This window comes from Hippichthys cyanospilos, chromosome 22, assembly GCF_059441005.1.
Source record: "Hippichthys cyanospilos isolate Australia breed blue-spotted pipefish chromosome 22, RoL_Hcya_1.0, whole genome shotgun sequence".
NCBI classification, from domain to species: domain Eukaryota; kingdom Metazoa; phylum Chordata; class Actinopteri; order Syngnathiformes; family Syngnathidae; genus Hippichthys; species Hippichthys cyanospilos.
Genome location: NC_142390.1, coordinates 615,431 through 640,998, shown reverse-complemented (window position 1 = coordinate 640,998; position 25,568 = coordinate 615,431). Strand labels below are relative to the sequence as shown.

General features: G+C 53.7%; 7 protein-coding genes across 18 annotated transcripts; 4 read left to right on the top strand and 3 right to left on the bottom strand.

Annotated features, from left to right (window-relative positions):
• The first annotated feature begins 87 nt into the window (after nucleotides 1-87).
• sco2 (synthesis of cytochrome C oxidase 2) lies at nucleotides 88-2,665 on the top strand. 2 transcript variants are annotated; one of them, XM_088405927.1, is made up of 3 exons: nucleotides 88-451; nucleotides 861-1,371; nucleotides 1,465-2,665. In XM_088405927.1, exons 1-3 carry the CDS (start codon nucleotides 342-344, stop codon nucleotides 1,690-1,692), a joined length of 849 nt encoding a protein of 282 aa, XP_088262053.1. In that variant the 5' UTR covers nucleotides 88-341; the 3' UTR covers nucleotides 1,693-2,665. The 2 variants fall into 2 exon arrangements, with proteins under 2 accessions (XP_088262053.1, XP_088262052.1); XM_088405926.1 differs by having other exon boundaries at nucleotides 846-1,371.
• On the bottom strand, nucleotides 1,757-6,163 carry ncaph2 (non-SMC condensin II complex, subunit H2). Of its 7 annotated transcripts, XM_088405895.1 has the most exons (14): nucleotides 5,074-5,828; nucleotides 4,891-4,992; nucleotides 4,458-4,516; nucleotides 4,312-4,399; nucleotides 4,175-4,252; nucleotides 4,017-4,096; nucleotides 3,825-3,946; nucleotides 3,662-3,768; nucleotides 3,499-3,606; nucleotides 3,103-3,430; nucleotides 2,877-3,032; nucleotides 2,435-2,538; nucleotides 2,054-2,362; nucleotides 1,757-1,991 (listed from the first exon to the last, which is right to left on the bottom strand). In XM_088405895.1, exons 1-14 carry the CDS (start codon nucleotides 5,248-5,250, stop codon nucleotides 1,836-1,838), a joined length of 1,974 nt encoding a protein of 657 aa, XP_088262021.1. In that variant the 5' UTR covers nucleotides 5,251-5,828; the 3' UTR covers nucleotides 1,757-1,835. The 7 variants fall into 7 exon arrangements, with proteins under 7 accessions (XP_088262021.1, XP_088262019.1, XP_088262016.1 ...); XM_088405893.1 differs by adding an exon at nucleotides 5,921-6,163 and having other exon boundaries at nucleotides 3,103-3,768; nucleotides 5,074-5,183; XM_088405890.1 differs by having other exon boundaries at nucleotides 3,103-3,768; nucleotides 5,074-5,183; nucleotides 5,632-5,833.
• Nucleotides 2,819-15,484, top strand: cradd (CARD and death domain containing adaptor protein). 2 transcript variants are annotated; one of them, XR_015864115.1, is made up of 5 exons: nucleotides 2,819-4,583; nucleotides 4,657-6,669; nucleotides 7,403-7,738; nucleotides 9,379-9,462; nucleotides 14,532-15,484. XR_015864115.1 is itself a non-coding variant. In XM_088405942.1 (3 exons), the coding sequence occupies exons 2-3, from the start codon at nucleotides 6,339-6,341 to the stop codon at nucleotides 7,702-7,704; spliced, it is 633 nt and encodes a 210-aa protein (XP_088262068.1). In that variant the 5' UTR covers nucleotides 2,819-4,583; nucleotides 4,657-6,338; the 3' UTR covers nucleotides 7,705-8,092. The 2 variants fall into 2 exon arrangements, 1 of the variants encoding a protein (XP_088262068.1); XM_088405942.1 differs by lacking the exons at nucleotides 9,379-9,462; nucleotides 14,532-15,484 and having other exon boundaries at nucleotides 7,403-8,092.
• On the bottom strand, nucleotides 7,040-14,509 carry myrfl (myelin regulatory factor like). 3 transcript variants are annotated; one of them, XM_088405881.1, is made up of 25 exons: nucleotides 14,364-14,509; nucleotides 13,958-14,032; nucleotides 13,662-13,749; nucleotides 13,115-13,170; nucleotides 12,790-13,030; nucleotides 12,165-12,350; nucleotides 11,907-12,102; nucleotides 11,769-11,845; nucleotides 11,589-11,699; nucleotides 11,411-11,516; nucleotides 11,115-11,315; nucleotides 10,938-11,046; nucleotides 10,753-10,862; nucleotides 10,543-10,688; nucleotides 10,328-10,474; nucleotides 10,013-10,084; nucleotides 9,131-9,174; nucleotides 8,907-9,038; nucleotides 8,787-8,834; nucleotides 8,634-8,718; nucleotides 8,480-8,554; nucleotides 8,296-8,407; nucleotides 8,158-8,229; nucleotides 7,780-7,907; nucleotides 7,042-7,680 (listed from the first exon to the last, which is right to left on the bottom strand). In XM_088405881.1, the coding sequence occupies exons 2-24, from the start codon at nucleotides 14,010-14,012 to the stop codon at nucleotides 7,818-7,820; spliced, it is 2,559 nt and encodes an 852-aa protein (XP_088262007.1). In that variant the 5' UTR covers nucleotides 14,013-14,032; nucleotides 14,364-14,509; the 3' UTR covers nucleotides 7,042-7,680; nucleotides 7,780-7,817. The 3 variants fall into 3 exon arrangements, with proteins under 3 accessions (XP_088262008.1, XP_088262007.1, XP_088262006.1); XM_088405882.1 differs by lacking the exon at nucleotides 8,158-8,229 and having other exon boundaries at nucleotides 7,040-7,680; XM_088405880.1 differs by lacking the exon at nucleotides 7,042-7,680 and having other exon boundaries at nucleotides 7,753-7,907.
• Nucleotides 15,485-15,855: 371 nt separating the features above from the next.
• rab21 (RAB21, member RAS oncogene family) lies at nucleotides 15,856-18,593 on the top strand. Its single transcript, XM_088405938.1, has 7 exons — nucleotides 15,856-16,247; nucleotides 17,143-17,202; nucleotides 17,277-17,384; nucleotides 17,442-17,505; nucleotides 17,594-17,648; nucleotides 17,757-17,845; nucleotides 17,927-18,593. The coding sequence occupies exons 1-7, from the start codon at nucleotides 16,113-16,115 to the stop codon at nucleotides 18,067-18,069; spliced, it is 654 nt and encodes a 217-aa protein (XP_088262064.1). The 5' UTR covers nucleotides 15,856-16,112; the 3' UTR covers nucleotides 18,070-18,593.
• A 226-nt stretch (nucleotides 18,594-18,819) lies between these two features.
• Nucleotides 18,820-20,671, bottom strand: LOC148405255 (tetraspanin-8-like). Its single transcript, XM_088405933.1, has 9 exons — nucleotides 20,493-20,671; nucleotides 20,181-20,249; nucleotides 19,994-20,110; nucleotides 19,849-19,923; nucleotides 19,697-19,792; nucleotides 19,500-19,613; nucleotides 19,393-19,431; nucleotides 19,231-19,314; nucleotides 18,820-19,160 (listed from the first exon to the last, which is right to left on the bottom strand). The coding sequence occupies exons 1-9, from the start codon at nucleotides 20,550-20,552 to the stop codon at nucleotides 19,023-19,025; spliced, it is 792 nt and encodes a 263-aa protein (XP_088262059.1). The 5' UTR covers nucleotides 20,553-20,671; the 3' UTR covers nucleotides 18,820-19,022.
• Nucleotides 19,729-25,444, top strand: ptprr (protein tyrosine phosphatase receptor type R). 2 transcript variants are annotated; one of them, XM_088405903.1, is made up of 16 exons: nucleotides 19,729-21,610; nucleotides 22,288-22,403; nucleotides 22,468-22,581; nucleotides 22,660-22,809; nucleotides 22,985-23,089; nucleotides 23,158-23,226; nucleotides 23,292-23,380; nucleotides 23,456-23,569; nucleotides 23,633-23,813; nucleotides 23,918-24,002; nucleotides 24,065-24,144; nucleotides 24,258-24,347; nucleotides 24,411-24,521; nucleotides 24,583-24,737; nucleotides 24,799-24,912; nucleotides 24,991-25,444. In XM_088405903.1, exons 1-16 carry the CDS (start codon nucleotides 21,415-21,417, stop codon nucleotides 25,091-25,093), a joined length of 1,872 nt encoding a protein of 623 aa, XP_088262029.1. In that variant the 5' UTR covers nucleotides 19,729-21,414; the 3' UTR covers nucleotides 25,094-25,444. The 2 variants fall into 2 exon arrangements, with proteins under 2 accessions (XP_088262029.1, XP_088262028.1); XM_088405902.1 differs by having other exon boundaries at nucleotides 24,219-24,347.
• Nucleotides 25,445-25,568: the final 124 nt, after the last annotated feature.

Below are 25,568 nucleotides of genomic sequence, written 5' to 3'. Positions count from 1 at the left end.
TAACGTGGCGGCACCGGCTTTTGTTTTGATCATTTTGCTAGTAAAATGCTCAAATAAAAGGAAGAAAGAAACTAGGACAATGGCAGTTGATGGCATAGTGTGGAAGTGTGTCTCGCGGATTGGGCCGGCCCCTTTATACTACTGACTCTAATTGTTTGCATCCCCTGGCGATCGTTATGTCATTTGCACATCTTTGCACGTATTTATTTGTTATTTCGAAAGACTTGAAAAATAAGAGCGTTGAGCAAAGTTCTCCAACCCAATAGATGGCGGTGGTGTCCATTTACACTAGTTGCTAACCCCCATTTCCTTCAAAGAGGAAGAAAACTTCCGGAACATTTATGCAAACAAGAATTGGCCTCAAATGCCGCAAAGACGTAGTTCTTTTCGCTTTTATTTCTGTTTTCGCTTTTTTTTTTGTGCAGTTGGACGCTCGTGGAAATAACAGCACGTAAGTTTCAATTTCTTTATCGCCGGAAACGTTGAAAGATTGCATGCACGAGGAGGGCAAGGGCAACATCCAAAGGTGAAGCTCCGCTCCAAAATTGCTGCCTGTAGACAATTACTGTCAGTCTCCTTTTTTTTTCAGCCAGTCTCCTTTGGCTTTGGCGTTTTCCATTTCTATCACCGTCGTGTCGTTTCAAATTGAGTGTGTAGCAAATGCACAAACATTCAATTGCCAGTTGTCAGAAGGGCAAGAACAATGTCACCGAGAAGACTAGTTGTCGAACGCAGTCATTGACTGATGGTTGCAGCAGTATTTGAAGAAAACAAGGAGCCGAAGAATGTTCATGTCTGCGGTGCTTTATCTGTGAAAGATTTTTTGTTTGTTTTTTTAATGCTAGCAACGTGCACTCCAGGATGTCAGCACTCAGATGCATTTTGACGCTTCTCCGAGGAGTTTTGCCACGCCACAACACGTCTCCCCCCGCTCGCCTCTTCTCCTCTCGAGGCGAGCCTCCTGCAAAACTGAGGCTGAGGACGCGTGCGGCGGTGACGCTGGTGCTGGGCGGTGGCCTGCTGGCGGCGTGGTGGCACCTGGACCAGGAAAAGCGGCGGGAGGAGCGGCGGGCGCGTGCCGAGCAGCTGCGGCGCGTGGCCCTGGGCCGGGGCAACTTCAGCCTGCTGGACCACCGCGGGGAGCGCCGCGGTAAGCTGGACTTCCTGGGCCACTGGGTGCTGCTCTACTTCGGCTTCACGCGCTGTCCCGACATCTGTCCCGACGAGCTGGACAAGATGACCGCCGTTGTGGCCGAGCTGGATGCCGACGCCTCGCTGCCGCCCGTGCAGCCGCTCTTCATCACGGTGGACCCCGAGCGCGACGGCGTCGAGGCGCTGGCCCGCTACGTCAAAGACTTTCACCCCCGACTGGTAGGACCGTTTTGAAAAGTCTACGTCGGAAAAGCGGGACGCGACGAAGGTGCTTTGAACATCATACTTTACATCCATTTTTTTCCCCCTCAGGTGGGCCTGACCGGCACGCCCGAAGAGGTGCAAGAGGCGGGGCGCGACTACCGCGTGTACGCCAGCCGGGGGCCGCCCGACCAAGATGGCGACTACCTGGTGGACCACTCTGTCCTCATCTACCTGCTGGGCCCCGACGGACTCTTGGTGGACTACTACAACCGCCTCAAGGACAAGGAGCACATCGCGCAAAGCGTCCGCCGACACATGGCCCAGCGAAGCTCCTGACGCCCGCATGGCCGCACCCTTCTGGGAACAACCCTGGCTGTCAGATACAATGAAAGCGCTGACATTTGAGGAGATGCGAAAATAGTTTTATTTGAACATTGAGTGCATTGAACAGGAACAGCACACGTATGTGGCGCGGAACGTCACGGCGCAGGCGGGAGCTCATTTTGAGGAGGAAGCGCGGACGGCCCGGCGAACCCGTCTGAGGCTCCGTCGCAGCTGAGCAGCGTCAAGCCCATGGAGTCTACGCTCTCGTCCAGACCCGCGGCGCTGTCGATGGCCACCGCGCCTTCGTTGGCCTGCGAGGGGCACCGGCGTCAGCGCGCCGCCGACGCCGCGTCCGAGGCCGTAGCCCACTCACCAGCTGCAGGGACGCCATCAGCAACATGCAGACTTGGGAATTGTCCGCGCCGCTCGCCACGGACGCGAAGGAGCGGCGCTGGCCCGCGGCGCCCAACGCCGCCACCACCCTGTCGGCGTACTCGCGGATGTCGAAGGGCGGCCGCGTCCCTTGCTGCCCACGGGAACGGACTGCGTCAGTCCGGAGAAGGCGCGCCCGGCGGCGGAGGCGGCCTTTTACCCGCTGGCGCAGCTTGTCCTTCCATTCTTGGACCCGGCGGGACAAGTCAACCCCCTGCTTGTAGTCCTGGCAGTTCCTGGCCATCTGCTCCTAAAGGCGAGCATACGGGCGGGCGTCCGTGCCACTCCGGCCGTTCACGCAAGGCGCGATGTCATCACCTACCACGTGCCCCTGGGCCTGCGCCTCATAATCCAAATGCATAGCGTCTGCAGCGTCTCGCTCGGACTCACCCGGGAACACGTCGCCCTGCTCCTGCTGATCGGGATCTGCGTCCGCACACATACAAGTGCTGCGTTGTAAGGCTTCAAAACTTTTTTCCTCTTTCCCCGGGTCACTGGTTCCGTGTAGGAACATGTTCCATGGCGCCGTTTTAAATACAATATGTGCCTTCAACTTACTAGTGGTCTTTTAGCAAAGAGAAATTGATGGGGAGGAAAATGGACTTGATCTCGAGGAATCCAAAACAAGTGATTTACCAAGCATCTGCTTGCTCTCATTTTCACATTCATATTTGAAAAGGATTTTGCAATGCGCTCCGGCCGTCCGCCTCCATCTTCTGAGCGCGTAGCTCCGCATTTGAAATGCAAAACGCTCACGGCGTTACCCTGAAGGTCGCGCTCCTCCGAGCCGTCCCCGGGGCCCCCCTGGTCTTCTCGTGTTTCCGCGTCGTCTGGCTCCACGGGGTCCTCATCCAAACCGTGAAGTGCCAATGGTTTCCTGCCGCTCTTTTGGAGGAGTCTCTGATGAATGTAGTGGAGGTCTGCGCCCAAAGCCAGCCTCCTCATTAGGATTTGCGTGCGGCCTCAAGCTAAGCGGGCGCATCTGCGTACCTGTGCAGGTGGGTCCTGTTCTGAGCTTGCATGCAGGAGGCTCAACTGCAGAAGAAGAAGAAGCAACCTTGATGTGGCGTGAAGAAAAAAGGTTCCTGCGGAGGCTCCGGGTCTCACATCTTTGTTTGAACCAAGTAAAGAAGTCCGGAGGGGTTGGCGCCGGAGCCTGGCGTTTCCTCTTGCCTTCCTCGTCCAGACCGTCCGGAACCTTGTACGGCTTTCCTGAAGCGACGGGCGGAGCCGTCAAGTCCGCCTTCGGCCGACCCGACTTGAAGGCGTTGTCCTGCGGTAGGGCGGCGTAGGCGTCGGCCAGCATCCACGGGTTGAGCTGAAACGGCGAGCGGGTGGCGTCAAGCTGAGCCGGAGGGACAGGAGCGCGGGTTGGGATCACCGTACAGAGGGGGCCGCCGCCGGTTCGGGGCCCGCCGCCGGTTCGGGGCCCGCCGCAACTTCGGCGACCGCCGCACCTTCGACGACCGCCCGTCGCTCTTCTCCGCTCCGCGCCTGAAGGCAACGTCGATGAATATGCGGGCGCTCCTAGCCACGCGGCCTGGCCCACCTGCTGCCTTTCAAAGCGCTCGTCTGCTTCCGCTTCTTCGTGGGCGTCGGCCGGGAGGAAGCTATCGTCAAGTCCATCTGCCGGGACTTGGGGTCGGTCGACCACACCTGGCAGGATGAACATACGTGTCCGATCATGGCTGGAGCATGTGTGCGTGCGTTACCTGTGTCCTGTCGAGGCGCGCTGGCAGCGGAGCGCGCTGTTATGCGGATCATGCCGTCAGGTCCCGGCAGGAAAGTGTTCATCCAGAATCTTTTTTGGCTACCCAGCACCTCGCCTTTGGCACTGACACACACACACACGCAAATGAAGTTGCGGAGCTCGGGTGATGGGGGCTAAAGGCGGCGCGGCCCACCTGATGAGGGGAAATTTGCGCCTTTCTCTCATTTCGGGGTGGATCAGAGCCAACGGAGGGAGGAACGCCAACTTGGCCCACTAAAACCAGACAACGGCCGCCGTCAGCTGTCGGGCCTTTGTCATGAATGCGCGCGCACGTGCGTTGCCGCGTCTGACCGCGCCGGCTTCCGCCATGTCCGCTCCGGTTTCCTCCGCGTCGATGCAGTCGGACGGCTCGATGTCCACTTCGCAAAACTGCAACGGCCGCAAGTCAGAGAGTACATACCCGTGTTGGCGCACTCGCTGTTTCTCACGTCGTCGTAGATGCTGTCTTCATCAGCCGCCGGGCGAGCCTCGCCACCATCTTCGCGCGCCGTCGTTTCGTTTCTTTGCCTGTCATTCCTAAAAAAATTTAAAAAAATGAAAGGATGTTCAAAGGCAGAGTTGACGTGTTTCTTACTTGTTTGACTGCCGGATGTCCTCCAAAGTTTGATAGACCAGATTGTGCAGCATCTCCACCTGCAAGCGCATCATCGTCAAGGTCATCGTGGGTTGTCGCACTACAGTTGGCCGTTAGAGAGCAAAGGTGCTGAGTTGAACCAACAAAAAGTTTCCCCCACAAAAAAAAAAAAAACTAATTTTCTCCCCCTTTTTTTCAGAAACGGGTCTTGGGGTTTAACGTTACAGCGGCTGTATTGGAAATAAGAAAGAGGAGGTTGAACACTGATAATGTCACAGAGAATAATATTCTAATGCTCTTGATTTTTGAATGAACGTTTTTGTTTTTTTCTTCCCCTTTCAAGAATAGCCAAGTTGTAAAAGATTTGGAAGCTGGCTGCGTGCAGGCGACAATTTGAAATCAAAACGTGTTCAGCAGCCGGGTTCCTGTCTACCTTCTTGCTGTAGATGCAGGTAGAACTCTGGATGAGCAGCGCCGCCTCCACAAAGTTCACTTGGATTTTCTCTTCATCTAGTGTGATGCTCATCTCGTCCAGCTGCAACGCATGTACGTACGTAGGTTCAAAAGCGCACCGCCTCTTGTTCATCGGCCGGGTTTGGGCACAAAAGTCACCAACCTCCTCCAGGTAGTCATTGAGCTCGGCAGCCAGATCCAGGTTCCAGTTCTCAGCCAGGTCCCTGATGGGCTCCAGCAGATGAGCGAATCGGCTCTTGGTGGACTCCATGCCTGCGTGGAAGGCAGGGAACATCGACTCGATTAAATGAGGGAACAGCTTCCAAGCGATATTATTCATTAAATATTAATTACCCGAGAATCTTGAGTAGCTTTGAATCGAAAACAAAATTGGAATTAACAACTAAAGGAATAGTCATGAAAATTTCTTAAATGTGTATATAGTACTAAGATATTTCACTTCAAACATTAAAGTTAATTCCTTTTTTTGTTTTCTATTCAAAGCCACTCATTGTAACTGCATGGTGATAAGTAGTCTCTCTCACACACTGTATTTTTTTAAGTTCCGAATTGCACGGCTTTTAAATATCTAACGTTAATTTCAAAGCATAGCAAGATTGACGCGAACTGCCGCGCACGGTGAGAACAGAATCTGATTTCGCTGAAGCGGGTTTCGAACCCCGGAACTCGAAAGTACAAGGCGTACGCGCAAACCACTTGCCCAATGGAATCCAGTACTGGTCGGCGCTGCTATTGGGCTTGTTGGAATCGCGAATTGACGGTTTAAACGTTGAGAAAAGATGGGGGGAAATAAGCCGGCCTCGAAAAAGATTTTACCGAAATACAACCGACGCTTTCAACGAAAAATCATAAATATAAACAACAACTTACTCGACCTAGCCCCCCCTCCCCAAAAAAATGCCCCCAACTGATCAAAATTCCCGGGCGAGTCGGTGTCAACAGACTACTTCCGCTGGATCTCCGAAGGAGTTGCTAAAAACAATACGTACTGTCGCCCAGCGGTCACTGTTGGTATGGCAAATTAAAAGGAAAATAAAAATTAAAAAGCCTTCCGTGTCCCGGTCCTTTCGATGGCAGTTATGCTAGGAGTTGAATGTTTTCAATAAAATGGAGCAGAAAGCAGCGTTTTACCACATTTAGTTGCGATTCTGTTTTAATTTCTGTAATAGTCATTTTTTCTAGTTTTAAATGAAATGATTAAATCAATATTTTTTTATTACTTTAGTAAAAAAAAAAAAAAAAAAAAGCGAATAGATAATGTGTACTTGTGTGAGTCGTGAACGAATAAAGTGAGCAGATTGGCAATGACAAAAGTTCCTCCTTCTTGTTTCTGATCGAATCACGAAAGAGAGGGGCGGAAAGCGGAAGTTGGCAGCGCAAAGAAGAGGAAGCAGCGGAAGCCGAAGTATGCCGGCCGGCATCAGCATGGATCCTGTACATAAAGACGTTCTGCAGAAGTTGCGCGTGGACTTATCCGAGCAGCTGCTGGTGTCGGATGGCGTGCTGCCCTTCTTGTATCAGGAGGACGTGGTGACGCCCGCGCAGGTGGAGGACATTTTGGCGGAGAACACCGAGCGGAAGCGGTGCCTCCGGCTGCTCGACCTGCTGCCGAAGCGGGGACCCAAAGCCTTCGACTGCTTCCTCCGAGCTCTCGGCGACTTCCCCTGGCTCCGAGAACGACTTCTAGAAGAGCTCGACGAGGTTCGAAGCGGCCGCCTCGCAACGTCGTCGACTACCGGTATGACCGCCTGACTAACTTTCAATATTCTATTTATAGTGTTCAACGAGCAAAATGTAGAAAGGTGACTGTTAGCGTGTAATCAAGGCATTGAAAGATTTGCTTTGGCGTTCTACTGTTTTCGCTAATTATTTCGTTGTCAAGTTTCTGTAATGGACTGAGAGTTTTAAAAAATGCATAGAAATTCAATGTTTTACTGGTGGCAAATAATGTACTTCAACCTTAAATGCATGGTCATTTATCCTTGAATTATATAATTGTGATGACCCAACCACCTGATGGATAAAACGTGTCAAGAATAATTGCATCATTATCTACTCCATAATTTGCTACACTGAATAAATATATTCGAACAACAAAATACCTTAATCCCCCCCAAATATAAGACGCGCCGAAGGACCGTAGTGAGACGAGTTAGAGGGGGACACCAATTGGCTGTTCGTAGCAAGTCCTTGTTGCAGCTAACTGTAGCTCGTGTTAGCTGAGGTCGTCGCGGCATTTTTTCAATAAGATAAGCGAGCTTACCGAACCAACGTCCGTGTCCATCCTTGTTCACACGCAGGAATATTACCAAAACTGAGAGGATCATGTAAAAGTTAGAATATCTCCGATTCAAGAGTGCACCGGTTAGAGAACATGGAAAGGTATTCCATTTGACCCCCATTGTTACCAAGGGAGAGAAGCAAGCAGCAAAGGTGGTGACGGCAGGCTGCCTGTGTGTGCTGTGTGTCAGAGGCGGCGTGCGGCCTTCCGGACGACGCGGCCCGCCGGGTCCCGTCCGAGCGTCAGCTTTCGCGTCTGGCCTCGGTCCTGGGCGGCGACTGGGAGTCGGTGGCCATGGACCTGGGCCTGTCGTCCGCCGCCTTGTTCCATTGCCGCGCCGACCACCCGCTTTGTAGTCGCGACGCAGCGCTGGCCGCGCTGTTGGTATGGCGGCGATCGCAAGGGAGGAACGCCACAGCGCGACGACTGCAGCAAAGTCTGCTGGCCGCCGGCATCCACCCGTCCGTTCTGCGGGACATCATGATGCATTGACGCAGGAAAATGTTTGAACTCGGAGTCGTTTTATGTACGTTTTGAATGTACTCTTTATTCATTTTATTCAATCACATTTTGAAGGAAGACTGGACTGGGACGAGGAAATGGCGTCAGTTGCCACAGCGGCGGTAGAAGTAGAAATGGTAGTCTGTGAACAGCGCCCCTCCGAAGTGATGGTCGGTATTGCAGTCGGCTTGGCCCTGCGTACAAGTGGAGAGCCTTGGTTTACACGGACGCACGCCGCCTGTCGGGTTGAACTTTTGCCGTTCCTTTTTACAATAGCTCACTCGGACATATGCCGAAAGTTCCAATGCGGGGATGAGCGAACGGGGAAATTCGGATAGCTTTTGGTATCTCTGCAGCTAAAGAATATCGGAATCATGAATTGAGTCTGTCATATAATTTTTTTCTCCACATGTTAAATGCGCTCGTATGTATGTGCGTTCTTACGGCCACCGCGGATCGAAAGTGGTAGGAGCTGCGGTGAAGCCGAGCCACGTGAAGCGGCCACTCGTGTTCCCCCTGCAAAGCAACGGCCGGGTGAGCGCTGGTCCTCCCGGCCACCGGGGGCGTGCGCACTTCTGTCACCTGAGTGTTTGAGGGGTACTGACTGCCGCTAACCACGAGTCTGTCGTTGGGGGCGAGACAGCTGGACGACTCGTGAGAGGCGCACAGGTGCACGACCAGGAGCTCTGTGGAACTGAGCACACGCGCGCACGCGGTTCAACCACTGACCGACGTGTGCGTTGGCGCCCGCGCTAATTAGCCTCACTTCATGAGGAGGGTCACTCGCATGTTGGTGGGAACAAACGGACTGACGGGGACTTGGAAGACGAATCTGTCTGGTCTGGAAGCGACAAATGAGTGACGGTTAGCGCCCTCTGCTGGCCATTTGTGTCATCTTTATAGTGTCTCAGCGCACTTACCCGCACTCATCTCGCACGCAGTAGCGGCTGTCGATCACCTGCTGGTTCTCTTTGATTGTGAAGGACTCGATGGTGGTGTTGGTCCCTGTCTCGCACACAAACACAGATGGCACGGGCAGCTCCGCGCAAACGGCCGGCGGCGGCCCTACGTACAGTCCGCTGAGCTTTGAAGATCGTGGAGGAAGTGTTCGCTGCTTTTCTCTGCAAACAAACAAGCCGACGTCGTCACTCGCTGGCGCGCGGGCACATGCGGCGGCGCCGGCAGCTGCTTACCTGCCCCGTCGCCGGCGTGGATGTGGCGCCCGCCCACTGGCGGCGAGGGGCAGCAGTACACTGTGTCGCAGTACAACAGCTCGCAGAAGTGAACGTCGGGGGGCCACGGCCCCGGGGGGGCGACGGACGGCGCTACCGTCCCAAGCCGCACACGCGTTCAATCACTTTTCTTGGCCGCGGTTGGCTTCCGCGACTTATGTTGTGCCGTGCGTGCCCCGCCTTACCTGAGCTGCTGCTGCCGCCAGGTGTGGGAAGAACGCTGCTGTTACTAATGCGCACAAAAACAAACAGCATGCAGGTCTTTGGGTCACGCCACATGGTCTTCCAAGGACGTCTCAGGTGTTTAGCCGCTTAATGTGTGCTTTGTTGTTTTAAGCATTTTGTTCTTTTCGCTCTTTTGTCATTTGGTCCGTTTTTGGGACGTTTTTTTGTCCACTGCATCCCAAACATGAATTTGTGTCCGCTTTGACAGAAACAATCAGGGAGCACATCAAAAAGTGGGCGTCAGGATGATACCGACTCCATTGTAGCAGGATCGGCAACAAGTCAAGTGCAAGTAAGTCTAAAAGTCTTCCTCTTGAACACAAGGTTGTTTTGGGATGCCACATAGAAGCACTCACCAGACGTTTTTTTTTTTCTTTTGTATTCAGATCCATTTCAAATAAATAGGCCGGCTCGTTATGCCCCTACAAAATTCAGCCAAAAATACTTGTCCACATGGCTGCTATTTGTAGGTGAGCAATGCAAGCAAGTTGCGCAAGGAATTGACCCAGTTGTCACTACTTGATACAAAAAAATTACTACAGACAGCTTTTATATATCGTTAAAAAAAAAAAGAACTTATAATAACATGTTTGTGTTATGACTAGTTGAATGGTTGAATGTTTTTTTTTGTATTGATGCCTATTGAATTTGGTTCGGAGGGAAGAAAGGCTCTTTTTGATTTAATATGTATTTTTTTTCTTCCAAAAGTCACCATCAGCGTCAAAATATCCATTTGAGTCGGGTCTAACTCATGTGCCATGAAGCTTTTTTTTCCAAGATACATTGCAGAAAGAATGAACAGAGGCAACACACGAACAGTATCATGCAAAAGTGAAATTTACCTGACTCCAACGGAAGGGTCAACGTTGCGTCGCGTTAAGTTGAGTAGGCACACCACGCCGATGGTGATGATGCTGAGGCATGCACACGCACACACACAGGAGATTTTCAGAAAAACACTGAAATAATGATGATGTCATCATCCACCATAGATGGGGAAACCCAGGTCCAGGTACAACTGGCATGTCAACCTGTGGCTAAAGCTAAAACATGGCAGGGTTTGACCTTTCGGGAACTGGCTTTCCCTATCTCTGCTCGATACGTAAGCCATTTTGTCCACCGCAAAAACGGCTGGCGGGAGCGACATCAAAGCTTACCCGACAGCCACGGCCAAGCACAACGTGATCAGGCCGGCTCGGAAGAGTTTCTGCGACGGGCAGCCGTCGGCGTCCGTCTCGGAGCCCTTGGGAGGCGAGTCAAAACTTGGAGCCGCTGTCGACGTAGCGCTCAATTTCCTTGACGACCTGTGGGGACCAGACAGAGGGCTTGTATTTTGAATGCGCGATTGGGGGAGGGGGGCAGGACCAAGTACCCGCCGGAGCGCAGACTTCCTGTCAGGCTCTTGAGCTTGGCCAGGCGTCGCTTCCAAACCTCCAGCTCGCTCACGCGCGTCTCCAGACTGTCGGCCATCTTGGAGAGCTGCTGCACGGCGCCCACGTTCTCCATAAAGATCTGATCCTGGAGGGAGGAAGGTAGCAAAGACAGAGGAAAGGCAGTGAGGACGAGCAGATACATTCCGCACCTTGTCCACCAGCAGGAAGTTGTCGATCTTGTGGCCGTCGCGGCACGTGACGTCGCCTGCATTCTTGACGGCCGTTGGGAGAAGCTCCTTCACCTCTTGAGCCAGCACGCCTGAAAAGTCACGGGCTTTACCTGTGTTCCCTCGGTGGCATAGAGCAGCCCCCCCACCCCCGGCTCGTTGTTAACCTGTCTGCCGCGTGCGCTCGATGCCCATCTGCGTGGCGAACTCGGGCTTGTAGTCAAACTCCACCAGCCTCATGCGCGCGATCCTCCTGAGCTGCTCCTCGGCATTCACCTGACGAGACGAGACGAGACCAGCGCTGTATAAGACGCCCACTTCGCCGGCTCACTTGCCGTGCGCACCTCCCGGATGATGCGCTTGGCGCGCCGGTCGGAGGGCTGCATGACACGGCCCATGACTGTGGCGTTGCCGCAGACCACCAGCGCCTCGTCGGGAGAGTCCGTATTGATGCCCACCCGGCCGTGGCAGGCCACCGCGTCGTGTGCCGTCCCGCGCTGCCACAGGGCGTCGCCGTCCATCTCGAACTGGCCCGGGTTGGAAGCCTGCACGTCCGTCCCCCCGCCCCCGCGGCCCTGGTTGAGAACCGGTGCAAAACGAAACAAAGAGGGCGGCCTTTGGGGAGCCTGCGAGCACTTACCCTGACGATCACTCTCTCGGACACTAGGGCGGCCAGGAGGAAAGACTCCTGGGCTTTGCCTTCATCCTTGACGGCACCGTACAGCCCCACCACCATCTGGAAGTATCTGTGCACGTGCGCAGTTAGCAAGCGCACCAAAACATTCGCACACACCTCGGGCCGGAAAAAGTCAACCGACCTCTGGTCTGGGTTAGGGCGTCCCTTCTTTCTCATGTTGTTGGCGGTGGTCTCGCTGAAGTGAAGCCGGCCTAAGGTCACTTTGCTCGTGGTGCCGCTCGTCACGCCGACTCTGCGAGAATCGAACAACAATCACGTCGAGGCGCGCTGCCTCGCCTGCCCGCCATGTAAGTCGGCCCACCTGACGGGTCTCAACGGCTTCTTGGTGCGGTCGGTCTGAGACTGCTCCATGGTCACGTGATGCTCGGGACATTCCATCTGGTGAGAACGCTCGCTCATTAGCTGCGCCGCGTTTGCGATTAAGCTGACTGACGCTGACCTTGACCCCAAACACGTTGACGTTCAAGTGGTCCAGCTGATGCACGCCGCACGACGTTCTCATATATGCGGGCTCTGTGGTCATGGCCACGTGAACCGTCACCTGGAAGTGGTTCTTCTTCTGGCACACGAACGCGTCATCCACCGGCGAGAAGTTGAAGCCTTTGTCCGCGGTCACCTCCAACGCCGGAGGATGTCTGCGCGCATGAGACGGGACTGACGCTGGCTCCGGGCAGCTAAGCTCCGGCGGATGACTCACATGGCGCGTAAGTTAGCATCCAGGGCGGCAGTCCACTGGGCCGAAAGGAATGGCTCCCATCTCAAACTGCCGCCCGAGATCTCGTGGCGTCCTCCTCGGGTCCCGTCGCAACCCGGCGCAAGCGGATCAAGTCCCGACGATGAGTTGTGTGACTCGCATCTTTTCCTTTTGCTTCTGTCGGGGGAGCTGGAGACAAACGGCAAAACGCCAGCTGCTTCACCTGCTTGAGCTTTTCAGACCTTCATTTGTGGCGACAAGGCTCTCCTCTGGGATGAATGAAAATTGGGGAACTCATTTCTTTCAATCTTACCCCACAAAGGCAGTATTTGTCAGAATACCCTCTCTGAATCGGTCCCGGCACGGTCACCATATTCTTGCCAACCCAAATTTGGCTGCCAGAAGTGCTCCATTCAATATGGTACTTCCGATATATTTTTGTACACAAGTCACGGAAGCAAATTACTTGCAATATATATTTTTTACAGAACAAGTCACATAAACAAATGTATTTAGAAGTAGTCAACTGAACCTCGAAAATGTACTGCGATGTAAAAAATGTGTGATTTTTGGCTTCCCGCTAGATAAAGCCTGCTCGCCATAAGCGATACTCGTAGGAATCACTCACCAATTTTGCGAGGGGGATGCCGAGGCCATCGGGCAGGCAGGCGGCTGCGCCCGGTCCAAAGGCATCCAGCTCGTGATGCTGTAGCCCTCAGATGGCGGCGAAGCTACAGAGCTGCCGTTTGATTGGCCAAAACGCAAATGCTGCTCAGCCGCCTCACCGAGGCGCATCTGCGACATGTCCGCGGGGATGTAGCCAGGATGGATTGACCGCTCGCACCAATAGGAATGCTCCCCTTGGAAATCTGCCAATAAGGCGCCACACTTAAGTTAGCCTTAGCGCGGGTGCGGATGTTTGCAGGAAGAAGCGGGCTGGGCCGACGATTGACCTGGGATCCGCTCAGGTGAACAGACATCTGAATCCGGAGGGGACTCTGGAAGCGCGCTAGCAAGCACCCACAAGACAAAAACGCGTCAGTACGGTCCACGCGCACCCCCGACACACACGTTCACATGCACGGACAGCACACGCAGGCTTTGCTTAATATCTGTGTGGCTGTCGCGTTTCCTAGCCCCTAACCATCCCAACTGATTGCCTAAGCCCAACATCAACCAAAAGCCAATTCAAACCTCAGTTGTAAAACCAGGTTTTGATCCTCATGAAGGGGTCTGGACTATTGAGACCCAGCAAAATGCCCCCCACAAGGATAAGAGGTCTAAAGTCAGTAAGGACCAGCAATAGGAACCCCATCGTGTAGCAAAAAGAGAAAGAACACATACAGAAAGTCAGACACACGCAATTAATCACAGCCACACACTCACACATGCAGTCATTTAGTCAGTTTCACGCGTAATCAAGCGTGTGTACAGTTTTACGCGCACACATTGTCACATGCAAACACAGCTAAATCACACACACACGCGGCGCGGTCTCACAAAGCGTTGAAGTCGCTGCTGAGATACTGCTCCAGGATGCTGGTATCCACGGCAACCGAACTGTCCAGAACCTGCCTGACGTCTTGACCTGCGCGTACGCGACGGCATGAGTTTGACGGGTCGGCTTCACTTGACCGGGTGTCTTAAATGTGAAATGTTCTTGCGCCTTTCTATTTGATGGCCAAAAGCAAGATGTGTGTAACATTGGCATTAAAATGTTGCGTTTGAAGTGGGTCTTGAACTTTCGCTCGAACTTTGGGAGGAGGTCGGATGGGGCGCGCGTTGCTGGGTCTCACCGCGAAAGAACTGCCGCAGCGCTTCTCTCTCGCCTTGCACAGCCGCAGCCTCCATGCTGGTCAGCAGGTGGCGCTCTGAAGGAAATGGGCTCAATTCAGAGGGAGGGGAAAGCATGCGGGTTGCTAGGCAACAGGAGCACAGGCTTCCAGATTGACACGCTCAAGTCGGATGAACTCAAGTTGGCCAAATCAAGTGGACACTTGGAAGTCCCGCTCCACCAATCTTTGTTGCTGTGTGAGCGGCGGCATCAAAAACATGACGAGGATGCTCAAAATTGATTTGTGCTCTAAAGTCGAGTCTATTTTCCATCATCAAAAAGTGTGATTTGTGGGTGTCCGCGTGTGAATTAATCCGTACGCACAAAGGTGAGTGTGAGTCAGAGTTGACGCCGTTGTTCTGGCTTACCTGCCTTTCAAACTAAAATGGCCGCCACTTCAACCCGACAGCTGCGGACCCGTCCCCCCTTCACTCCGATTGATGGTCCCCCTCGGTGTGGGCTCCTATCCTTTTGCGACTTTGAATGTCCATGTTTGAACCCTGGCAGACGTTGGTTTTTTTGTTTGTTTTCTTTAGGGGATGTCAGCGTTAAGGAGGCGTCGAAGATTTTTTTGATGTTCCTGCTGTGTGGCGGCAGTCTGGTTTGTGTCAAATGGACTTTGAGCTTTGAACAGGAAGGAGTGCCACACCTGCGTGTGTGCGTGGGCGGGTGTGCGCTGGGATCACTTCTGTTACGAAATGCTTCAGGACCGGTATCGATTAAACGATTGTGCCGAAAAGACCATTTCTGGTTTTCGGTGAAGCAGCATCACCCAATCTCTTGTTGAAATGCAGGCAAAACTAGAAAGATCAGTCCCACCGATAGACGGCGCCAGTAGGCAACCTGGGCTCTGTCCAAATACCCTTCGCCCCGCCTCAACGTCACTTAAAGACGCTGCGTTGTCACTCAACACCACAGAAGAAGAGCAATGACCAGCAATTCTCCTGTTTTTGTGATGGGTTTTCCTCATGTTTTCCCTGAATGGAGTTTGTGCGACAATATCCTTAGATGTGCAAGCAGAAGGGAGTACTTAAAGGGACAGTGTGTAAGATCATTGTAAAGGAATGAATTAAATGATTGTGAATTTCAAAAACTTGCAAATGAATGTTTTCTTAATGACCAACAGTATGTTTTAAATATATTCTGCAGTTCGCTCCCCGCACAGAAGATGCTCAGAACTGTGACGCGGTCACGCCGGCCACGAGCGGCCCTCGACCGATACGTTTTGAAATGCGGATTACGGCTCTCAATTGTCCTCGGCGATTAATTATGTCCGGGGGCGGGCGACTGTCGGATGGGGAAAGGCCAAAACGAAAAACGGACGGACTGTTTGCCAACCCACATTGGGATAAACGAGCATAACTGCTCCCACTCGGGACCACTTGAAGCGCTTCTTTGGGTGAGCCAATATTCGAACCGCGAACCTGGAACAGCCGCAAGAGGACCGAACTCGTATAACGATTGCAGCCCCTGTTGTCGATTAATTGGGCCGCGTCGGAATCTGGAGTCACGCTGACATGTCTCAGATGTTTGTGTTTTTTTTCCGCTGTCAGATGTTTGCTTGGATCATGAGGAAGAGCAGACCCCCATCATGTGACACCGAAGATCGTTTGCTGACAAGCATCGCGCTACTCTGCGCGTTGACGCGGACGAGTGTCTGGTTCTTTGCCACTTGCGATGCTTGAAGGTGGAGCAGAAATCTGTCTAAGTGGCGCGAGTGACGCGTATTACATTCGGACTGCGCTCACTCGGCATTTTATTCCGCTTTGGCACGACCGGGATTGTGACGTCACCGTTTTGGCGACCGAGTGGTTGCATCGCCCCAAATAGACGATCGGTGTCGCTAGCTAGCCGGCTAACTGTAGCTAAGGGACGCCATTAGTTGCACTGGCGTCACTGGCGACGATTCTATAGTGCTTTTATGTCCACAGGTAGGCCTTGGTGCCTCGTTTTCAAAGTCAGCGCAGCTGCCGACGTGTCTTTCGATTTGTCGGCTCCCCTTCTCCGTCGCTCGGAAGCCAATGTGAGCTACGCAGGAGCCGACTTGGGACGTGTTAGCATCAGCGGCGGAAAGTCAAGGAAAAGGCTAGCTTGTTGTGACATATCGAGCGGCCGCCATGGCGGCAGCGGGCGGCGGCAAAAGCTTCTCGTTCAAGGTGGTTCTGCTGGGAGAAGGCTGCGTGGGGAAGACGTCCATGGTGCTTCGCTACTGCGAGAACAAATTCAATGACAAACACATCACCACTCTTCAGGTGAGCTTCCCGGGGGCGGCGGCTTGGACTTTGGGATATCGCGGCTGGTAAAACGAGCATCCCCGACGGCTGCGCGGCGCGTTGAAAGCAGGCGCTTGGTGGCGGTGGAGGGCGCGAGATTTTCCTCCCCGCTGTCCCGCTGGGGACTTTCACCTTCGATTTGAAAAGCAATGTCTCCAAAAAAGTGCTCAAAAGAAAACGTTAAATGCTTTCTTGTCGGCAAGCGTTCAACGAGGGTTTATTACGCGTACGCGCAGTGTTTGCTTGAATCCTGACTCAGGTCATACGTGGATCTTTTTTTTTATTTTACGTCTTGCGTGGATTTATACGATTGGCCCTGTAAAACAAGTTAATTCAACACATTGGCATGTGGGTTCACACCCAGACAGGTGATCCTACTTGTTGAAGCGTAACAAATAATGTAGTACATTTATTCAACTGGATCCGTGTTGTCTAACTACTCCTATGGCTTGTTTGTAAAGTTATCTTTCAGTAGATTAGGGCCGGGCGGTTCTTCAACCTTTTTTTAATCCACTTCTTCAGATTGTGTGTGTGTGTGTGTGTTGATTACACCCAATCTCACTTCTCTAACTCAACAAGAGAAAACTGAGCAAGTGCGACATTACCATAATTTTGGATCCAACTTAAGTTATTCACTTTTTGATGGTGGTAATAAAAATTGGGTTCACATTTTTCCACAGTACCGGACTAAATTAATGTTCGCAAGCTATTGGAAAAATAGAAATCACTTTGAAGCTTCTTTGGAATTGTGACAAAGGAATTACCCGAAACTTGCTTTGAATGATGTTGATTTCAAAGCAAAGGGGAACAAATGGGTTAACGTAAAGATTATCTGCTTCGATCTTGCATCCTCGTTTGATATGTGTCTGCTCAGGCTTCCTTCCTTAACAAGAAGCTCAACATCACAGGAAAGCGCGTCAACTTGGCCATCTGGGTAAGACGGCAGCTCAGTCACCTGACCGGGTTGTGCACCGGCCAGGTCACATGACTTTGTCTGTGTACTTGCAGGACACAGCGGGTCAGGAGCGTTTTCACGCGCTCGGTCCCATCTACTACAGAGACTCCAACGGAGCCATCCTGGTTTACGACATCACAGACGAAGACTCCTTTCAAAAGGTAAGCGGTGCCCGTTGGCCTTCGGCATTTGCTCTGAGCTTGTCGATCGCCTTGCAGGTCAAGAATTGGGTCAAAGAACTGAGGAAGATGTTGGGCAACGACATTTGTTTGTGTATAGTAGGTAAGTGGCGGACAGCAGAGAAGTTTTTTTTGTTGTTGTTGTGTCCCCCCCACTGCTGAACTTGGCGCTGTGCCCGAATGTTGTGCAGGTAACAAAATTGATTTGGACAAAGACAGGAACGTGTCCACAGAGGAGGCGGAAAGGTGAGTAAGCATGCAAAGGCAAGATACGGAGAAAAGTGACGCCACAGCCCAGTTTACGTCGTCGTGCGCTAGCGACGCAATCTAACAACCGCGCGCTTGCGCTCGCAGTTATGCGGCATCGGTGGGGGCCAAGCATTACCAGACGTCGGCCAAACTCAACAGTGGCATCGAGGAGCTCTTCTTGGACTTATGTAAACGTAAGAAGCTTCGCCGTCATTCGCACAAGTTCAAATGACGCCGCATGGAGCGGCGAGTGGCTCATGTGTGCGTTCACGTAGGAATGATGGAGACCGCTCAAGCCGAGGAGCGCTCCAAGGGAAACGGCGGCGGCGGACAGACGGTGTCCGGTCGCAGAGGTGTACAGATCGTCGATGATGAGCCTCAGGCCGCGCCCACCGGGGGATGCTGCTCATCTGGCTAACGTACACACACACACACACACACGCACGCACGTGTCTCCGGTCTTGTCAGTGTCGCTTAGGATAATGGGAAGTTGTTGTCAAATAAAACTCCAAAGTAGCAGGAAAGATGAAAGCAACCATTTCCTGTCCAATTGTTGACATGACAGCCCATCCTGTGCTGCATTTAAAAAGGTGGGATGTTTGATTTGGCCCACTGTGAGAAAATATTCTGCTTTGTTGCAGCAGGTTGACTTCCAGGAAAGCGTTTTTAAAAATATCTTTGTGCACTTTTACTGAGGAGGAGCAAAAGTTTGGAAATCCTACCTTCGTTGAATGCAGCATTAAGACTATGCTGAATGTTTTCTTGGGGTGCATATTGGAGCACAAAATGGTTGAATGGGCTCCGGGAGGCAACATTCCTCATCATTTAACATGCATACGCGTGTGTTCTTGCGTGAGCAAGCGCTCATTTTGCATGCATGACTGTAACAGGCTTCGTTTTGATGACAAAAAACAAAAACATTAAATGCTTATTGAAAGGCAACTGTACGCTGTGTGCTTTGGCCAACAGGAGGCACTCAACTTGCTGTGCACTCATGTATGTTTAATACATACTTATATATATATATATATATATCTCACACTCATACAACCATAAAGTGATTCTAAGTGACAAAGCATGGTGCACGAGGGTGGTACTCGTCAAGTATAATCGGCTGAGTATGCCAGTATTAGGATTGGAGGAGGCACAAGGACAAAAGTAGGCAAGGTTGACTGGATTAACTGTGGGATGTTCCCACAAACGTCAAGGGCTTTATTGAGGACAAAACTAAATGAACAAACAAACATTTTCCAGCTGGAGTAATCGTAAGCAATACAGAGCGCAGCATTTCAAAACAAGGTGCCAGGCTTGAAGTAGCCATTCTTCAGTGGTTTAAGGCAGTAGCTGTCATGGTGGGCGCCCGCCCACCAGTTAGTACACAGGCGGGTTTTTCAGCTCCTGGTACTTGGGGGGCGCCGGCTTAAAGATGGCAGGCACCAGCATGACGGCGGGGCGTCTGCCTGTATGCAACTGGTGGATGAGGATGGATGACAGCACAAGTCCCAGCATCTTTTGGGGGGGGAAGGAGGGAGGGTGTTAGTGCTGGACCAGACATAACTGACTCGCCGCCACTTCTTACCGCCAAAATGGCCAAGGCGAAGACGATACCCATCACGATGTCGAATATCAGGAGGATGTAGTGGGCGACGATAGGGAAACAAGGCTGCGCGCAAGCCACCAGTGGCCATCTTAAAATCGGGCTCCAACGTCACCCCCAACGATAAGATGGAACGCAACTCACCTGGCGGAAGACGGTCTTCTTCATCTCCAGCATCATGAACTGTAACGAACACACATCGCAGTCAAGCCGGCGTCAATCAGCATCAGCTTTTTCCCTTGCGGTCTCACATCGTATTTGACGTTGTCGCATTTGCCCTCGGCGAGCGCCTCGTCGTTGCACAGGCACGAGTCGGGAATGTTCTGCCTCCAGTCGTCGTAGCCGAACACGCCGCAACACTGGAACTGCGCACACGCAGTCGGCATGCGTCTTGGAAAGCGCGGCATGCGTCTTGGAAAGCGCGCCCCGCGCGCGGACGCCACCTCACCAGTTGCTGAACCCCGTCGGCTATTTCTTTGGTCTTGTCGTCGGCTCCGTCCAACGGCACCAGGCGGCGGGCCTCGTCGGCCATCAGGCCCTCCAACTGAGGGACGGCGCCCGTTAGTGCGCCGGGCGCCTTCATGCGCTCGGCGGCCTTACCCTAGGTCGCCCTGCCGCCAGGAGGACGCCCACGCGCAACATCATCAGCGTGCCGATCACCATGCACACCAGGAACTGCGCGCCAGGAGGAGAGGAAACGTTCACAAATCCCGTCTGCGTCGGTGACGCGGTGCGGCGAACTCACCACGATGAGGGCGGCGAGACTCTGGCGGTGTGCGCCGAACGCACCCATGGCAGCAACGGCCATGGTGATGGCACCCACCACGTACAGCAGGATCAGGGCCAAGGAACGGCCCTCCAGCTGCCAACAAACGAGGTGAGCCGAAGGGCTCGCTTGTGCCAAATGAAGACTCGCGCGCGAACGCGCTTACCGAGGCGTCGCTGAAGCGGGTGACCAGCTGCAGCACCAAAGCCAGGGCTACGATGGCGCCCCCTACAATCTGCCAGGAAGTAATCAAAGTTACTTCGAACGCAACGACGACTGAAGAGCCAGCCCCCTCACGTTTTGATCGGCAAACGAATACACCTTCAACTTGAGTGGGAAACAAAAAATAAAGAACCCGTGGAGTTGGAGAGGAAAGTGGTGAGCGAGAGGCTAAGGAAGCGGCTCGCAAGTTAGCATGACGACGCACAAGTGCGCACTTCTCATTCGGTCACCCGAAGTGGAAGAAAGTTGAACTCACCGCGAAGAAAATGTTGGACAGGATCAAGCTTAACTTGACGCAGCCGTTCACTTGAGTCATCTTTGCTTTTTTGCGTTTGACTGAGTCGCGGAGAAAAGTCTGGATGCGCGTGCCCCTTAAAGGTTTACCCGACGAGTGAGTGAGTGAGTGAGTGAGGCGCACTCCGGAGTCAAATATGCGAGGGTCGGCCTTTCCCCTAAATGACTACCTGCCCCGCCAAATATGGGCATTTCCGCTCTAGGGCTGCACTTCCGAGAAGTGCGCTGAAAATCTTGACTTTCGTAAGCCAGACCCAACCGATTTATCGGAAAAGTTAAGAGAAACGCCCGGTTAGGGTTAGGCTCGGGGTCCAGTAGACACTTTGTCCGGCGTTCCTTCGACAGCAGCATTTTCTGTGGTGTCAAGTGGTCCCGGAAAAAGGAGCCGCCCCTCCAGGGAAGAATATGCATGCTTCTTAAACAAAAACAACGATTGTTCTTTCCCAACGCTTCTAAGAGGCACGAACAAGAATTACCCAACAGCTGCCTCATCGCGCTTCGAGATGGCCGCTAGATGGCGGCAGCATTCTGTCAAACAATAAACCAACCCTTCAACTAACAGCAGATACGTACACCAATGAGAATTGCAGCGAGTAGAGATTATGCAGTTTCAAAATTATTTTTTGATGATGGCAACCACAACTAAATTCTTGCTGAGAGGAAAAATATTCAAAGAAGAAAACAACATGAAATGTACCGCTAGCACAAAAATAAGGATACTTGTAACGTAAGAATGTCCCTACTTGTCATTCTGCCGATGACAAAAAAGCTATTCCATTCTATTGTAATAAAATGCGACAAACTGAAACTCAAGTGACTTGTTCGAACGTGCACGCTGGCGACATCTAAGTGCACTTAGTTCTTTGGCCACAAGGTGGCGTTCTATGCTTTCTCCCCCACGGGCCCGGCGTCCGAAAACAAACGAGCCAGCGGTCGTCATCGATCATTGCGGCTCATTTTCGCGCGTGCCGAATCCTCACGAGCCCTTGACACTCCTCGCTTCCCGTGTGCGGACGAAGATGATGGCGATGAGGATCACGGGAGGATTTTTGCTGACGCTGACGCTTGTTTGCTGCGCGGGTGAGGCTCCGTTCTCTCGCTTCCATTGGATTACACGCTCCTCCGTTTGCGTCACGTGCTAACCATGTCTTTAATTAGCTAGCTTTGCGGGGCCAACAATAACGAGGCGTTCACAGTCGTTTCATGAGGATGTCTCGTCAATGCAAATGGCTAACAATCGGATGCTCCAGATGACCTAGACCGAATGACATTCGCGCCTTGGGGGCTTGCGTTCCTTTTTGTTTTCACCTCTCTTGGGCTGCTCCGATTGCATGGTATGCCCCCACTGGGCAGGTATGGCTATTGCACTTGGGGCCGTACTCTTTTCGTAAGGGTCAAGGGCTCCAAGAAAGATGGCCGCGTGACTCGCGGCAAAACATGAGCTCTTTAGTATGTTTGTTTTCCTGTTTCATTCTTTGCTCGCAAGCGTGAGAATGGGCTCATGCCCCTTGATGGAGTAAACCCATCTTATGTTCAAATAGTCACTTTGAAACCCCGCGAGAGCACGGTCATGATTTCTTGCTGTCACTTCAGGCGACTCGTTACGTCCAACGAACACATTGGCTTACTCCCAGCCTTAGCGCCGTCGGATCGGCCGCTTGTTTTTGCCCTGCCATCCAGCGGGTGTCGTCGCCTCTGCGGTTTGCTTCCGGGCGAGGTCTCGTCCGACCTCTCACGTCACCCGCCGCTCTCCTCAGAGTCGTCGGGCTCCTCTGACCGGAAGGAGCCGCATCGCCGTCGTCGTCAGCGACGGCAGGACGAGGAGGTTTCTGTCGAGCACGTCGCCGTGGCGGCGCGCCATCTGGTTACCGTGGTGAGACGCTCCGTCCGCGCGCCGTCTCCGCCCTTCTGTGTGACGCCTCGTGTTGTCCTTGCAGTTTTTGGCGTTGGACGTCCGCAGTTTGAACGCGGCTCTCCTGCGTCGGTTTCGCGGCGGCATGGCGGAGGCGCTGGGAGTTCCCGTCGGCCTGGTCCACATCAACGCTCTGGATGTGAGGACGCGCGCCTCGCAATTTCACCTGCGTTCGGGCAGAAGGACGGATGCATTGATGTCTTCTTGCCTGTGACAGAAGGAGAAAAACTGCGTTGAGATCTTCGTGTCCCCGGAGCGGCCGGGAGCTTCGGAACCCCGCCCGGCCCGGGATGTGGTCCGATCGCTGAACGTCAGCGTGCTTCATCGCCAGCTGGCGCACTTCGGCATCACACGGGTCTCCGCCGAGGTACGCGGACAAAGGAAGGCTTTCGAGGGCCCTTTTGCGGCTTATGATTAGCGTTTTCAAAAACGACCCGGACGTGCAGGTCTGCGAATGGAGCGCACTTTCCACGCAAGGCGGGCTTCATTTGCTTATCGTGGGATTTGTCTCTCAACTTTGAAGTTGTTTGTTTGTTTTCTAGGACATCCTGCAAGCGGCGGCGCCAGATCACCCGTGGAAGCATCAGCGCTTCTACAGCGGCGTCGTCTTCCTCGCCGTCTTCCTCGCCGTCTCGAGCGGCTCCACGGTACGCGGACACACCGAGATCACTTCGACCCTCAGACGCTCACGCGCTCCCGCTCTCCGACGCTGCAGCTGTTGTATCGACTCGACACCTCTTCGACCGGACGGCGGAAAGCTCCGCCCCTTCGCCCGCCTAACAAGGTATCCTACGAAAAGATTTAAGCCGCCGTCGTGTCGATCGATGATCCTTTGACCGGCGTCGGCAGGCCGTCGCGGCTACGCTGGATTCTCAGCAACAGGCGGCGTTTTACCAGGCAGCTCGGCCTCTCGCTCCGCCCCCCGTTCCGCCCCTTTGGTACTTCCCCCGCCGCCGGACATTACGGTTGCACACGGGGTTCCTCCTGACCGACTCGTCATCGTCTCCCTCTAGCCCTGCCCCTGCGTTCCAGGTGGAGCGCCCTCCTCCAGCTGCCATGGCGCTAAACGGGCTCAAGCCATGCTCCTCCCCTTTCAGGATCAAACCGCCGTCAAGATTGCAAGAGAGGTAGCTGGGCGGGAAAAAGGGAGCGTACTTTTCTCCTCCGACCGTTCCGCATTTGGTCCACAGGCGGGGCTCCAACGTCTCACTGGTTCTGGACACGTTGGCGCCCGTGGATGCGGCGGCGCCGCCTTCGCCGCCGCGGGAGGAGGCGGCCCGCGAGTATCTGATGAGCGCCGGACGTGCTCTCACGCTGCAGCAACTGCGCGACGTCGTCAAAGAAGCGCACCTGCTACACGCCGAGTTTGCGGTGAGTCAAAGACGAGAATTCTCATCCATGGCGCTGTAAGAGTTAAATCGTTCGTGGGGGAGAAACGGCAGAGATAGTAAGACAAGCCCGCGCGCGTGCCTCAGGAGATCCCAATGAACTTGACGGAGCCCAAGCAAGTGGACGTTCCCGACCACTGGAGCAAGAACCGCTACAAGAGCGTCCTTCCCAGTGAGTGGCGCTCTCGGATGGTCTGGCAACAAGCGCGCTCCTCCAAACGTGTCCCCTCGCAGATCCTGCCTCCAGAGTGTCGCTGCGCCCGGCAAGCGGCGCCGACCCGCCTGGCTCCTACATCAACGCCAACTACATCCGGGTGGGTCCGCCTGTCCCGAGCTTGTCCGCGCGCGTGACAGGTGCCGTTTTGTGAAGGCGCGCCCGTTGCCTCAGGGCTACGGCGGCGCAGAGAAAGCATTCATCGCCACCCAGGGACCCATGGTGAACACGGTGGACGACTTCTGGCTGATGGTCTGGCAGGAGGCGGCGCCCGCCGTGGTCATGATCACCAAGCTGAAGGAGGTGAGGCGAGCCCGAGCCCCAGGCCCCAAAGGGGGGATGCTCATTGTCGGTCCCGCTCCACAGAAGTGCGTCCTCTACTGGCCCGAGAAGCGCGGCGTCTACGCTCGGGTCCAGGTGGAGGTTGCCGGCGTGCGAGACTGTCGCCACTACACCGTCAGACGCGTCACGCTCAAGGTCAGCATCATCATGTCGGCCTCCGGCACAAAATCCAAGAGTAGATGATCCTTGTGTGCAGTGCGGGCGCATCAGCCACACCTTGCACCACTTTTGGTTCACGTCGTGGCCCGACCACAAGACGCCCGACGCCACCCTGCCGCTTCTTCAGCTGATGGATGACGTGCAGGCGGCGGCGGCCACGCCCCCGGGGGGGCCCATCATCGTCCACTGCAGGTAACCGAACCGTGGCGGCGGACCGCGCCCTTTTGGGCCGCTGATTGGGATTGTGCCGCAGCGCCGGGATCGGACGCACCGGCTGCTTCGTGGCCGCCTGCGTGGGCGCGCAGCAGCTGGCGGCCGAGGGCGTCGTAGACGTGCTGGCCATCACGTGCCGCCTCCGCCTGGACAGGTCAGGCAGGAACATTAAAAAAAACAAAAACAAAAAACAAGCACTTTCCAGCGCAACCAATCTGCGTCTGTCCCGCAGGGGCGGAATGATCCAGACAGCGGAGCAGTACGAGTTTGTCCATCATGTCTTGAGCCGGTATGAAGCCCGGCGCAGCGAGGGGGACCCGGCGCCAACGCTTTGATGCCCGCCTGGAGCTCCTGGAGGACCAGCGGCCAGGTAGCCTCTTTGGCCGCCCGACGCTTTTTGTCCACCCCGCAACGGTGCAGACATTTTTGATTGGACAGTGTTTGTATTTATTTTAGCCTATAAGATTTTTTATTTTTCTATGCTTTCTTCCAAGATTTGGTAACAACAAAACAGTCCATGAAATCATCTCGAATATCACAAACCTTCAAGCGTTATCCACATGTTTGGAACAAAGAGAACTGATCTTTGATTGTTCCTCAGTCAGTTTTGGTCACGGTCGCCATCTTGTGGCACTTGAAGGCTAGCGCGCCATGTTCTCTGTCTGCCATTAAAGTGGATGGAAGCCAAATAAGTGTCTGGACTTCACTTTAGCTGCTGGCCTCGGGGGGGGGGGGGCTGCAACGCCACTTTAGATTGGCTTCCTGCCATTCCAGACTCCCACCCTCAATCAACCGGACTGTCCTGGATTT

What these genes read in the sequence shown, in the direction of transcription:
- myrfl (XM_088405881.1), bottom strand. Translation starts at nt 14,012, where the DNA reads ATGGAGGCTGCGGCTGTGCAAGGCGAGAGAGAAGCGCTGCGGCAGTTC. An exon ending in AGCAGCGACTTCAACGCTTT is followed by an intron (nt 13,171 to 13,661) that starts GTGAGACCGCGC and finishes GGTGCTTGCTAG; the next exon opens with CGCGCTTCCAGAGTCCCCTC. An exon ending in ACTTTCGATCCGCGGTGGCC is followed by an intron (nt 7,908 to 8,157) that starts GTAAGAACGCAC and finishes ACTTGTACGCAG; the next exon opens with GGCCAAGCCGACTGCAATAC.
- rab21 (XM_088405938.1), top strand. Translation starts at nt 16,113, where the DNA reads ATGGCGGCAGCGGGCGGCGGCAAAAGCTTCTCGTTCAAGGTGGTTCTG. An exon ending in AACACATCACCACTCTTCAG is followed by an intron (nt 16,248 to 17,142) that starts GTGAGCTTCCCG and finishes GTGTCTGCTCAG; the next exon opens with GCTTCCTTCCTTAACAAGAA. An exon ending in TCCACAGAGGAGGCGGAAAG is followed by an intron (nt 17,649 to 17,756) that starts GTGAGTAAGCAT and finishes TTGCGCTCGCAG; the next exon opens with TTATGCGGCATCGGTGGGGG.
- ptprr (XM_088405902.1), top strand. Translation starts at nt 21,415, where the DNA reads ATGCTTTCTCCCCCACGGGCCCGGCGTCCGAAAACAAACGAGCCAGCG. An exon ending in CGCGCCATCTGGTTACCGTG is followed by an intron (nt 22,404 to 22,467) that starts GTGAGACGCTCC and finishes TTGTCCTTGCAG; the next exon opens with TTTTTGGCGTTGGACGTCCG. An exon ending in TCACACGGGTCTCCGCCGAG is followed by an intron (nt 22,810 to 22,984) that starts GTACGCGGACAA and finishes TTTGTTTTCTAG; the next exon opens with GACATCCTGCAAGCGGCGGC.
- sco2 (XM_088405926.1), top strand. Translation starts at nt 342, where the DNA reads ATGCAAACAAGAATTGGCCTCAAATGCCGCAAAGACGTAGTTCTTTTC. An exon ending in GCTCGTGGAAATAACAGCAC is followed by an intron (nt 452 to 845) that starts GTAAGTTTCAAT and finishes TTTTAATGCTAG; the next exon opens with CAACGTGCACTCCAGGATGT. An exon ending in AAGACTTTCACCCCCGACTG is followed by an intron (nt 1,372 to 1,464) that starts GTAGGACCGTTT and finishes TTTCCCCCTCAG; the next exon opens with GTGGGCCTGACCGGCACGCC.
- ncaph2 (XM_088405888.1), bottom strand. Translation starts at nt 5,250, where the DNA reads ATGAATAATATCGCTTGGAAGCTGTTCCCTCATTTAATCGAGTCGATG. An exon ending in TCAATGACTACCTGGAGGAG is followed by an intron (nt 4,993 to 5,073) that starts GTTGGTGACTTT and finishes CATGCGTTGCAG; the next exon opens with CTGGACGAGATGAGCATCAC. An exon ending in GACATCCGGCAGTCAAACAA is followed by an intron (nt 4,400 to 4,457) that starts GTAAGAAACACG and finishes AAATTTTTTTAG; the next exon opens with GAATGACAGGCAAAGAAACG.
- LOC148405255 (XM_088405933.1), bottom strand. Translation starts at nt 20,552, where the DNA reads ATGACTCAAGTGAACGGCTGCGTCAAGTTAAGCTTGATCCTGTCCAAC. An exon ending in CCGACGGGGTTCAGCAACTG is followed by an intron (nt 19,614 to 19,696) that starts GTGAGGTGGCGT and finishes GCGTGTGCGCAG; the next exon opens with TTCCAGTGTTGCGGCGTGTT. An exon ending in GCGACAACGTCAAATACGAT is followed by an intron (nt 19,432 to 19,499) that starts GTGAGACCGCAA and finishes TGTTCGTTACAG; the next exon opens with TTCATGATGCTGGAGATGAA.
- cradd (XM_088405942.1), top strand. Translation starts at nt 6,339, where the DNA reads ATGCCGGCCGGCATCAGCATGGATCCTGTACATAAAGACGTTCTGCAG. An exon ending in CGCAACGTCGTCGACTACCG is followed by an intron (nt 6,670 to 7,402) that starts GTATGACCGCCT and finishes GCTGTGTGTCAG; the next exon opens with AGGCGGCGTGCGGCCTTCCG.